This window comes from Haliaeetus albicilla, chromosome 7, assembly GCF_947461875.1.
Source record: "Haliaeetus albicilla chromosome 7, bHalAlb1.1, whole genome shotgun sequence".
Lineage (NCBI taxonomy): Eukaryota > Metazoa > Chordata > Aves > Accipitriformes > Accipitridae > Haliaeetus > Haliaeetus albicilla.
In genome coordinates this window covers 32,145,011-32,158,358 of record NC_091489.1, presented here as the reverse complement: position 1 = coordinate 32,158,358, position 13,348 = coordinate 32,145,011, and the positions used below count along the sequence as shown (strand labels likewise).

The following is a 13,348-nucleotide window of genomic DNA, read 5'->3' as shown; positions in this document are numbered from 1 at the left end:
GTCAAGCAATAACCATTCTTACTAGGGCCAGCTTCAGATGATAAAATGAATGTGGTTCCATCCACTCAGTGGAGTTACAGCATTTTACAACAGTGGATGCTCTGACACAGAAATATTACAGTGATGTTAAAATAGACTCCTCTCAATATATTGTATTATTCCAGACAAAAAACCAGAGACTTCCAATGTGTGAATTTGTATTCTGTTGTAAAAACCCTTCACTGCAAAAAAGGGAACAAGACTGGTAAAGATGGAGCATGTCAGCCTTCAAAAATTTATTGACTTTGGTGAGACAGTAATTGAAATTCCTGTTGTAGCTGCAATGGAATATTTTCTTCTGTACATCAGTCCCACCTGGTGCATGGCCCAAGTAATTGGGCTTAGTGATGGAAGTTCTGTGGGTGAGAGGTAGAAGTCATCCATCTCCTAACCCACAGGCATGTCAGGGGAGCTCCAGCATGGGCCCTCTGCAGGCATTTTACTAGCCTGTTCCTTAGAATCATGCACTCCTGCATTAAACAAGCTTTGTAACTTGCATTCAACCCCATGAACTTTACCCAAACACAGAGGCCATGCTGTATTCAGCTTATTGCAGGAGTGAGGGCTGTCTTCAAGATTTTTTGCTTTCCAAGTCATATAAGGTATCTTATGGCTTGGATTCATCCACATGGGTTGGTGTGGTCTGCGAGGGTAGTGAGGCCCCCTTCTTTGCAACCCATTCACTTCTGTTTTCTCACAGAGGGGCACTTAGACTTTCAATAGGCAATCAAATTTAGTATGCCCAAATTGTTGCCCTGTGAGGTAGTTATTCAAATGCCTTATTTTCTCTGCCTCAAACTAAAAAAAAAAAAAGGTAGCAAAAATTACTTTTAAAACAGAGGATAAAATCATGGCAAGGCAGTGAGTATGCCTGTAAGTTTTTAGGCAGAAACTGATTTCTCTTGGCAAGGTATTTTAAGCCTGGAAAAGGAACCAAGTACCATAAATGGAGATGCTTGACATATCCTCAGCAACAGAATAATTGCTGGGCCAAATTAGAATTAATCGTGTGGTATTTGAACTGAATGATCATTAATCCAACAATATTTTGTAAGTTGTGAATAAATTGCCAGAAGAAATAATTTCATTCCAATATGCTGCAGCACTTCAACTTTGATTAACATTTTAATTAGTAAGAGCTGACTGAATGGGAAGATGTTTAACTTGTGGCACACATTTGCAATTTTCTTTTTTTTAGAGGAAGTAATTGTCTTGAATTGAAGAAAGAAACGGAAATTAAAATTCAGGCACTAACATCAGATCACAAATCTAAGGTAAGCAAACAGCCAATTTTAATATATGCAACATCTGAAAGAGAGATTTTGAGACCCAAGTGGTAGTTAATTTTTTTGGAAGCATATGAATGATTTTCAGCAATAATAACATGTTGAAAAGAATGGGAGTAATCGAGTATCTGAAAGTGTTTCTTAAAAAAAATTTAAAAAGCAACAACAATTTCCTTCCCTTTTAACATTATTGAAGAAAGTGCCATATTCATGCCTCGTGAAACTAAACTGGTCATTTGTGACACTTCTAGCTAAACAAAGAGACAAATATATTCTGTGTGAAATTTGGATGCTAAATACGGTCTCAAAATATATACATGAAGAAGTTTCTTTTTCATTTTCCCTCATTGTCACCATGGACAACACTTGCTCGTCTGTCTCTTGGGGAAGGAGGAGTCCAAGTTGCTCTTGAACCAAGGGCCTTCTTATTTGTAATATTTTTTTCTCCACTGCTTAGTTGCATTGTTTTCTCCAGTGTGCTGGAGAATGAAAGTGCTCTGAGACTCAACCTTAGTTCGTTTGAAAAAGCTATTCTCAAGCTCTGATTCATGGCTCAGCGAGTTGCTTAGAGCTGCTTCCTCTATACTTCTATACCACTACTATGCCCATTGACTTTTTGCAAGTTTTACCTACCACCTGTTGATATGCTTTCAAGTTTCTGAAAGATATCCAAACTAGAGGGTGGCAGGTACGCTAGAAGACACATCCATGTACAAAATGATCTGGAGGGAGAAGAGTACAGGAGATTTACTGTAAAAGCTGAAACCTGTGAAAAGAATCAGACAGGTATAGAAAATACAAACAAAAGCAGCCACATCTTTGAGACTAGAATAAGATCATTTTACATCTTTTCTCCTCCTAATTTTATTCTCTGGTATTATTATTTCATGTGGAGAAGATCCTGGTTTTCTAAACAAGGTTTCTTTCTTGTTGTTGCCTGCTCAGACAAAGATGCAGGAAAATCCCCAGGAATAAAACCTACTGTACTGTCTTATCTCCCTATCTCCTTCTCCTATGAGAAGTCCAGAACCATTTCCTTAAATAAAAGCAAATTTGTTGACAATTTAAAAAAAAAGATAATTTATTTAATTTCTTAGTGAAAATAAACCCTCTGAGGAGCAGTAGCTCCCTATCATCATCCAGCAATAAGCTCCAAAACTCATTTGAAGTTATATTGTGTAGAAAATTCTTTGCTGTGATCTCTGCGTCTCACCTGTGTCATTCACAGTCTGGAGTTAAGAGGTGTGATTTGTACACAAGAGACATCCAAGTGTTCATCAATCTTCCACATCCAATAGATGTGACTCATGTTTTCCCTTTCCACCAATGTATGCAGTTTCTGAGCTTTGTTCCTTTTAAAATCCTGCTTTCAAACTGGTTCCCTTCAATTTAATCCATACCTGGAAAATAGATTGATTTTTGTCCACTCCCTTGTCAGGTTTTAGGATGACATTTTCAAAGGAGACTTAAATGTAAGCTCCTTTGAAATGCCAAGCCTCTGTGTGTTGGATAATTCCAGAACTCCTCTGCAAGTCATCTACTTCTGTGGTTTTCTCTAGGTCAGTGATTTTCCATATCTTGCTCACTGTGGTTCCATCAAAATTGTCCAGATTATGTACAGAACTTAGCATTCTCACACACTTCCTTTGTTTCAATTGCCGGGTGCGGGCCGTTGAATTACCACTGGAGATCATTCAAAAGTTTGCAAGCAATAGGTTGGAAAACAGTGCTCAGGACCATAGGGAAATTAACTTTTCTCCTAGATGAAGGTAGGTGCAATTAAATTAGATTAAATTCTGAGATGCTGAATGCATTACACTGATACAGTGGGAGTTTGATTAACTAACAGTTGTTCAGCATTTCTCAGCATTTGGCCCACTAATTTTGGTATCAGATTGTACTGTAATTCAGCTTTAATTACACCTCATGTCCTCCTGTGCAGTGCTGTGTCACCATGTGCATGTACACTTTTAGCACCAAAGAGACCTTTTCAGCTACAAAAGTCTTCCTGTCATGAGGAAACATCCAGCCCAAGTTTGGCATAAAAAATTTAAATCAGATCTGAATGTCCCAATGTGTACTTCACACACAATTAACCCAGCAGATGCAAATTACTCCCCTGCATTAGAAAAGTAGGTCCCAATATAAAGCAGGCAGAGGATGAAAAGAAAAAAAAGGAAAGATTACTTCAAAGATTATTCCTTCTTTAGCTTAGTGACTAAACAAACATTTTGCATATATGCTGTGCAAAATAAAATTCCTTATCAATATTTTAATTAGTCTCTTAGGCCCAATGTAGGAACAGATGAAAGGACAGGATTGCAAACATAGTCTGTAGAACAGGAAAGAGAGAAGTTAGCTAATGGTTATTTTTCTTATCCTCTTGGATAAGCAACACTACCTTAATAGTGGAAAGTAGGACAAGAGCAGAGCCCAGTGCAAATGAAATAGTCCTTTTAACTATGATGCTAATAAATTGGAGAAAAGCAGGGATGTACACTGAATTTACTACATCTGAACTTTGAAGCATATCACAGAACTGCAGCAAAATTGGATTTCAGATGATTTAATGGTCTTGAGTTCTAAGGTTGTCTGAATCTGAGTCAAGTTGGGTATTTCAAGTCTTGTAACTGGTGTTTGGCAAATCCCTTACACCCTTCTCATCGGGTTGTGTCTTGCTGAACCTGAAATGAGACTTCTAGTTTGCAGGATATTTAAGAAAAGGGATCTTCCCTTTCTCGCCCACCCCCAGAGAAAAACTTGTTTTACAAGGAGCTGTACCTGCTTCTTAGACTGCATGCTGATTTTGAAATTAGTAGCACATCACTAGCACATCTGTCTGTGAACACAGGCAATTTTTTTGTGATTCTTACTTCCTACCTTCTCAGATTAAGTACTGCCATGCTCAAGTCTCGTTGCAGGTTTGTTCTTCGGGAGTTGGACTCGATGATCTTTACAGGTCCCTTCCAACTCAAGATACTCTGGCTCTATATCAGTGTACCTGAGATGTAGGATTCCTGTCTTCGTGTTCCTCTGTAGTGTATAATATTAACCATTTAAGAACAATGATCACATTATTCATTTGCAATGGGCCCCTGAGTCTTTGTTTCTCTGCATTGGTTTGGGCTTTGTAAACAGTCTTTGCAGTTAAGTCATGAAATACTTGCTTTCACCGTGGCTTCCACTATACACTTATTTGTTTCGCTATTTTATTAAGTCATGATTCTTTTTTTATGCAAAGATTGTTTTGCATTTTCTCTACAGCATAATGAGGCTTTAAATAAAAGCAAAGTCTTTTTTGTTTACTGGAATGCCTGCCTGTTCTTTTAGGGCAATGTAAAATGTTCTTACTGTGACTAGGAATCAGATCTCATATGGTAATATCCCCTGCACTTTCTAATACTTCAAATTAGTCTGAAACCCAGTCCTAAGTGGCAGACTATATGGAAGAGTCACACAGCAGCAAGCGGTGGAGGATACTTGGCCAACTCGATCACAGTTCCCGCTACAATTTTATTGATATTTGAAAGGCAGCAGAGTCCAGTCAGAGCATTCTCTGCAGGAAGGCAATTTGAGTCACAAATCTGTGTAAGGAACCATGTGTTGGTTCCTGTGCCAAGATGTGTGATACGGTGTGATTTGCTGCTGGCTCTGCCTGCTTCCTGGGTAATATAGCAGTTGTCTTTTTTAAACATTAATACTTTCTAACATCGTGACCATAAAAGTTTTCTGAGTATGTGGTCCTTCTTCTGCTGTGGTCCCAGTTACACCCAGTTACTCTGGTCTTTGGATCTACCTGTACCTTTTTTCTCAAAATCATGGATGGAGCTGACTCCGTCTGGAAACTCTGCGTTGAAAATAAATAAATAAGGAATGGGTTTTCCCGAGAACTTCAGCCATGACTTACTTTTAGCTCCCCTGAAGTCCCCTCTAGGTCTCCTTGGGGGTTGATAAGCCAAATGAAGTCACCATTGAGAGGAGATTTTGTGCAACCTAACTGAAGTGTCTAGTTGCTTGAGGCCCTGTAGATACAAGAGAGACATCTCCAGACAGTGTTTAGGTGTGATAAATCCTGCTTTGAAATGGCCCACCTTTTCGCATCAGCAATACAAGGAACTTGGACTAAACTTGGTCGTAACTTAAGTGCCTTAGGTGGGTGACAGAGATGAGCTGGAGTGTCTGCCCCTCAACCTTGCAAAAACCCCATCTGAAGAATGAGTCTCTCTTCCTTAACAACATCTGAGCATTTATTTTGACCCATTTTAAAACTGAATCCTCATGTTTTTCTGGCTCTGAAGGCAGTACTGCCTTATGAACATCTTATTAAAGATACTACTCGACTAACTGCTCCACATCCTTCAGTGTATTTATCACTTCATCATTGATAGGCTCTGGCTTAGTAGTACACTTACTACCCACATGCACAAAAATAAGCGTGGCTCTTTTTGCTGGAGGTACACTCACTCTTATACACCTCGATGAATTAGGCCTGTATTAGTTGTACCAATCTCCCACCTCAAAATGCTTTTGTTAGTTTTTGACAGCTGCAGAAAACTCCAGGTAGCTCTCTATCAGCTGCTTCTGCCTTCAGTCCTATCTGTTTTGATATGGGACCACTATTTAACTGCAGTTAAATGCAAGTCTGGCTTTCAGGTAGTAGTAATCACCCTGATCTGTTACAAAATTACTCACTTGTGGTTTTTTTCATTAGGAGTCCAGCTTTGTTACACAACATGAGCTTTGTTTAGGAGGGCCTTCAGAGAAGCCTCTCCAGGGCAGAATGGAGACTGGGGCTGTTAAGATCCCCTCTTCTTTCACCATCATCAGTGTGTGCAGGAGAGTCTGTTCCGCATTATGCAGAGCCCACATGTGGGCCCACACCTAAAATACTGGCATCAGTCTCTCTGAGCAATATGGTGGCGATTTTTGATTTGCAGAATAAGGTTTAGCTTTCATAGAAGATGGCCCAGATGCTATTAGTTACCGTAGTAGCAGTTGAAATGACTATCTGAAAACAGGTTATTGTGAGGCATATTTTGTATACCATTTATGGAAAAGTAGCATAGCCTGTCAAAACACCCAAAAATAATTATTAAAGGGTAATAAAATATATCTTTCTGTTAGCTTCTTTTTTAAATCATTGAGAGCAATATATTATTATCACAACAACTCTGGTGATTTAGACTTCTTCGTATTGTCTCTTGGGAACATTCCAAAACTTTAGTATCATTATTCTTGTGAGTCTTGGGAGATAAGCAAGAGAAGAATACTTGTCAGATTCCCTGCTGACTTAATGAATATAAAGCAAAGATCTTCAGATTCAGGTTGTATTAAATACAGGATTTGTCTGTAAATTGACTGTGTTTGTAAAACTGACTTAACGAATATAAAACAAAGATCTTCAGATTCAGGTTGTATTAAATACAGGATTTCTCTGTAAACTGACTGTGTGTGTAAAACTGTCTCCACAAAATCAAAGACTGTATTTAAGCCCTCAGAGAAATCCCACTCGCTAGGTTTTTTTCCATTGTTAATTTCAAAACTTTTAATATATATATTTTTCTTGGCAATCAAAAATGTGAAACCATTTTATTATGAACTCAGTGTTAGAGAAGGTTTTAAAATAACAGTAGTACAGTCAAGAGCATAAATGCAGCCAATTTATTCAGGGTACTTTAGATAAGAGTCCTAATAGTAGAGGTTGGCTTACATCTGTTTTTATAATACACGGTATTGTCCTTGGTGGCTTTGGTCCTCTGTGAAGCAACTTCATTTTTCACAATTTAGCTGCGTTCTTTGTAATCTTTTTTATGATTGTCTTTACATCATCTTCAGCAGCAGTAATAGTTGATCTCCCAGCCTATCTGAGAACCTCTAGCAAAGCTGCTGTTACTTCTCTACAGGTCAAAGAGATTGTGGCACAGCACACTAAAGAGTGGTCTGAGATGATCAATACGCACAGTGCCGAAGAGCAAGAAATCCGTGATTTGCACTTGAACCAACAGTGTGAACTACTGAAGAAACTGCTGATTAATGCTCATGAACAACAAACCCAGCAGCTAAAATTTTCACATGACAGGTGAGCAGGGCAGTGCTACCTGATAATGGTCTTGGTTTATGTCTGCTTTGTATAATGGTTTAGTTTCTTGTGTACTGCTAGTTTCTAGTTTCTCCGGTACTGCTGTCAAAGATACTGGGCTGTATGCATGGTAGAAGTAAAAGAAGTTATCATACAAGATTTAGATAGATGCAGGAATGGGCTTCTTAGCTAGTTCAGATTATCTGAACTCCATTAAAGGTAGCGGATGCGATGAACTGGTGGTAGTTTGCATCAACTGTGGATGCTTAGACTTTACCCAGGAACTTCAATTCAGAGGCTGGAAACTGAGAAGTATCAAATACGGAAAAATCCTTTGGAGTTGCTAGCAGTTGCGGACTCGTGTTTATAGTATTGGTGATTATAAGAAAGATCTATGAAAATTAGATCATAAAAACAAACGGGTAGCAGGGCAAGCTACGTTAGACTGACATATTATCTTCATACAATACCCTGTTGTAATCACTGGGAATACAGAAGATATTGGCACGACACTGCTGTCTTGTTGCTTTTGTAATTAACCATCCTGCCCACCTGAAATTAAATAAAATTAAATACACATTGTATCTACAGTGTTAAAAATGGCAGTAAGTAAAGGAATCATCTTTTTTATGCTATCATCTATTGTGCAAAGCAGCCTAAAAGCATATGAATGCAAAATGTGTGTGTGTGTGTACATACATACATATATATTCATACAACTATATATTCATATATAATTGTCTTCAGCATCTTTCACATAAAAAGCATGGGGGAAAAGGAATTAATAAATCATATTTGAAGAAGGAATTGAAATGATTTTTTAAATTCGTGAGTGAAAAAACAGCTTATCTTTGCATCAGAGAGAACACATACTGGGAACTGCAAGCTTTCCATCCAACAGAGAATTGTCCCAGCAAAAGGCTTTTAGTGAGCTCATCTTTATGTTAATCTCTGTGTTAACCCGTCTATTCAAGCTGTCCTGCAATACATACCCAGTCAAAAATGAAGTCCAAAACTTGTTAAATTATAATATAAATGCATCATTCAAAAGATACTAGCCAGAGGGAGGTGCAGTACTTGGTACTGTATCTCTATAAATCATGCCTGGCTGCATCAGCCCAGAGAAATCACATCACTTTTTTTTTTAACAGTCCTGTTTTTTGTCCTATTTGAAATTCACTACAATGCTTACAAGATAATTTACTAATATATAGCCTGTGAAAGTAGGTTTTTGTTTTCTTTTCCTTACATATTTCCTTATTCTCTTAACTTTGCTAAAGGCTGTCATTGTAGCCATCTATTATAGCTATACTAGGGCGAAGTTTAAATGTTTTCTTTCTAAAGCTTTTTCTTATGGTTTTTGTCTTTTGGTTTAGAATTTCTGTACCTCTACACTGTTTAAACAGCCCTATATTGTTTCTTGTAAACAGTTCTTATATTCTTAGTAATGGATCTTGCTCTCTTATTACAAATCACTTGTGTTCAGTTCATATATTGTTCTATTTTCAGAGCAACTAAAAACCAGACCTGAAAATCTGCATCCTGATAAATACTGAGAACTTTTTTTCTCAGCTGTCCCAGAAGTAACAACCTTTAAAATTCTTTCTGCTTTATTCATTGCAATTTAGCCTGTTTCTGCTTGTTTGGGAATTTGTGTGTAACCCCTAAATGTGCAGACTGGGGACTTTCCTGTTTAAAACAAATTTAAGACTGTGTCTGAATCTATGAATATTTCAGAAGAATTTGGAATGTGAAATATTGAAATGTGAATAATAATGCCCCAAAGAGACCTTACACTTAATAATTTGTAAATTTTTATTTATATATTTATAAATTTATATATATTATATAAACATATATAATATATATATATAAATTTATATATATTATAAATTTATAATTTATAAATTTTTATTTATATATTTAGAATATTTATATATTCTAATTTTTATTAGAATGTATTGTGTATAGGAATACGGATGCATTTATCTGTATAGGTGTATGTAACAGCCAAGAGACAACTCGGGTAACCATAGGGGAAAAAAGGATCTATCTGAGAGCAGCGTGGGAGGTGGACCATGCTCTCAGCATGCTGTTCTCACTGCTTCCTTCTTTGTGAGCGGAGGTAATGAGTTAGCTATCACAACAGAGGACACAGGGCTAGTAGGAAAGCTGAGTAATCTAAAATGATGTAGTTATCTGCTGTAGGGTAGATGCTTTCCCTCCGTGTGCGGTACAAAAAGCAATTACAGTTTGTGCTTTGAGCTCATTTAAAAACAAAGCAGAAGATAGCAGATACTACTAAAAATCTGAAGCTTTTTGAACTCCAGGGGTGCTGTGCCCCCTGCCTCCCCAGACTGGGTTAGCTTGACTGACTTGGATGTAGCGAGCTTGCAGCATTTCAGAAATTGGGAAAGTGAATGTGTTATTCGCAAGCATTATGTACTCCAGATAAAATAACATGAGAGAGAAAGAAAAATTATGTGTGGTGGGTTTTTTTAATAGAAGAGATTTCTAGTCATTCAAACAGTACTGGCGACATAAAATAACATGTTAATGCACTTTAATGTCATCTAAATCTATGTGTAAATTCCAAGGATAGACTTACATGCTTAAAGTTAAGTATCCCTTTAAAAGATGTGTTTGTATAAATTTCAGAGTTGCAGTCAGTATGATACAATAGGAAATCAGCAGTTGGCCACGTATTTCAGAATCCTTTTTTTCTCCAACATCCTGTTCTTCCAGTTAACTCTGGCTACGGGCATCACCACCGCTTCTGAGCAGGAGGGCATTCTTTAACAGTGGCGTAGCGCTGCCAGCCAGGGCGGCACGGCCTGAACTTGAGACTGGAAGTGAAGCCCCACGCCAGGTGGTTGAGCAGTGAACTGACGCTAGAACTTTGGCCCTGTCTTTGAGAAGCGCTGTTTAGAAACAAGGAGTGGTCCCTAGAAGTGCTTCTTGATGATTTTAAAAGGAAGATAAGATTATTCTTGTCTTCTGTTAATACCTTTTATTTCTTGCAAGTGGTGAAAACCCAACACGCCCAGAAAGACCCAACAGCAGTGCAATTCAGAGCTGGATTATAGTTTGCAGAATAGGGAAACAGTTGGCATATAGATGTGTTGGCTTTTTCAACCATATCCGTGGCCAAAGCCTCATTTTGAAATCATCAAGAGATGCACAGTAGTCCTCTAATCCTCTTAACTTCTTTCACTCTAAAATTATATCTGATGCAAATAGGCTAAATCAATTTGAACACCTACACTTAACTTTTTGCATATGCTTGAGCCCAGTAATAAAAAGAAATTATTTCAGTAATTTGGTGGGTTGACCCTGGCTGGAGGCCAGGTGCCCACCAAAGCTGCTCTATCACTCCCCCCTCAGCTGGACAGGGGGAGAGAAAATATAACAAAAAGCTTGTGGGTCGAGATAAGGACAGGGAGAGATCACTCACCCATTACTGTCATGGGCAAAACAGACTCGACTTGGGGAAAATTAATTTAATTTATTACCAATGAAATCAGCGTAGGATAATAAGAAATAAAACCAAGTCTTAAAACACCTTCCCCCCACCCCTCCCTTCTTCCCAGGCTTAACTTTATTCCTGATTTTCTCTACCTCCTCCCCCACAGTGGCACAGGAGGACAGGGAATGGGGCGGGGGGGGGGGGTGTTCTTGAAAATTACTTCAAATTCAGTATAGAATATAAAAGCTTTTATTTGGAGAATGGACAGTTGGAATTAAATGTGCTCTCAATGCAACACTTTTTAGAACCCAGTCTTAGTTTTTGCTGTGATACCACTGCATTTAAATCTGTATTCAGGAAATGTTTCACCTTATGAACTCTTGGAAGAGAAAAAAAAGCACTGCATTTCTTTAATAAAAAATTTAAACTGTGGAAAATGTAAGTTATGGAACAAAGTTTTCTCATGCTGCTTAATGATTAATGTCTTTTAGAGATGAAAGACAGCTAAAAAAGATTCAGAGGCAACTTTTCATTAAATTAAGCACTCTGTTCTGTGCCACACCCCTCCTCTTCTGTGCATACAAACTACTTAGAATTTTGGGTTAATAAGTACAATAATGGTTTAGCACTCTACTTAAGTTCATGTCCAGAAAAAGAGACTAAGGCACTGCCTTGGCTTGCAATGGGTAACTTTTAGATGCTTATGCACTACTGGGGACTTTACAATTTGTTATTCGCTGCCTAATTTCCATATATAATTCCTGCTTAAATAAACACTCTAAGATCAGGAGCTGCAAGAGGTGGAATGCTAAGCAGGCAGAAAGCAAGAGCTAGCCTTCAGGGACAGCCTTTCTGGAGCTTGGCTGGCTTACGTGTCACCAAAAGCCTTCTGCTCACTCACAGTTCATAAGCCATTTCTGAAAGTCAGCATCTGTGCTGTTATTTCCAACAAAGGATCAATCTCTTTTTCTTTTTGAAACAACAGGATATTTATTTACTTATTTTCTGTTTTTCTACTGCACTGGCTGAAACACTGAAGAGGTCTTCCAAGTCCTGAGTCAAACCACACCACTCGGGACATTACCCCTGGAAGGTGATTGCCACCCTCCTGTTAAAGCTATCTTGTTTCACAGGAGAGGCTACGAGGCTCACGGAGTCAGAAAGAGAAACTGAACACAAGTCTGACCATGGTCTAAAACACAGGCCCAAAGTAGAAGTCTTAAAAGGAAGTCTGTCAGCTCATACCACAACTGGCAAATATTACTACAATTCGTATTGCAGTCATGTTCTGAGTGCAGGATTTATAAATTTTTTAGGCAGTTCTAAAAGACAAATTGCATTTTCTCAATGGCTGATAGTAGCTTACACTCAGACAATTCTTATATACTAGGGAGAAAAGAGAGTATTTTATACCCTTTTGTAACATTCAAAGTGTAAAAATGCTTTAAACTGATCTTTCAGATTATATTCTCTGGAGCAAATGGAGATTTCGGAATGCTTGCTCAAATTGTGTGACGTCTGCCCAAAGGAAGGCAGTTTTTGTATGGTTTGTTCTTTCTTCTTCCTTAATGCTTCAGGGACAAAATTAACCACAGTGTAGAGTAGTATCAGGAAACCAACCTCGAAAATAATTGCATCTTAGGCATTAATGACTTTCTTTGGTTCTGTCTAGGGAAAGCAAGGAAATGCGTGCCAACCAGGCTAAAATATCTATGGAAAACAGCAAAGCCATAAGCCAAGACAAATCTATCAAAAATAAAGCTGAAAGAGAGAGGTAAGTATCAGATTTCCCTTCTTGAGAAGGGAAGAATGCTGTCAAAGGCTGACAGGTGAACTCATGGATTAATTCTATTAAAACTATGCTTTTATGTATGGAAACAATGTTTAATGATTGTGCTGAATATATTTTTAGATGACCATTTTAGGAAAAATGTTGCTTTTCTTGTATTTATCCTTTCAATAAATGTAATGCCCTGATCAGGGAAATAAAAAGGTTCCTTATACTCATCAGCTGTGACTGATATAGGTCTAATCACACTATTAAATTGAAACACATCTGTAAGAGTTTTAATTATTGTACTTAAAGTGCATTATACTTTTCTGCTGTTGCTTTTTAAATTAAATGAGGGCTACACTGAAAAGGGAGTCTGAGGTTTGGTTCTAGTTGTAGTTAGAATAACTGGAGAGGCAGCATCACTAAAATGACAGGAGATGGTGCAAAAGAAAGGCTTTCTCCCTCATCTACAACTCCATCTACACGGGGGAGAGGTGAAACAGAAGGAAGGGGTGCTAAGTGATGATAATCAGCAGAGCAGATGATGGCAGATAGGAGTGAAGAAGCATGAGATATACTCCACAACAGCACACATGTTGCTTCTCCACTCCTGAACTGAACTGCAGCTCTCCCCCTCATTATGTGCTGGCGTTGGAGACCTGGCCAGCACCCAAGCTCAGCAAAGCAAGGGCACTGCTGCATTT

The 13,348-nt window shown here is 38.1% G+C and overlaps 1 protein-coding gene across 7 annotated transcripts in view; it reads left to right on the top strand.

The window, feature by feature from the left end:
- The window catches only part of PLCB4 (phospholipase C beta 4), a 224,688-nt gene that overhangs the window by 202,893 nt on the left and 8,447 nt on the right, over positions 1-13,348 (top strand). For all 7 annotated transcript variants that reach the window (XM_069787585.1, XM_069787584.1, XM_069787583.1 and 4 more), the window contains 3 exons: positions 1,238-1,313; positions 7,229-7,404; positions 12,543-12,644. In XM_069787585.1, coding sequence (XP_069643686.1) covers positions 1,238-1,313; positions 7,229-7,404; positions 12,543-12,644 — 354 coding nt within the window. The remainder of the gene's footprint in view (positions 1-1,237; positions 1,314-7,228; positions 7,405-12,542; positions 12,645-13,348) is intronic.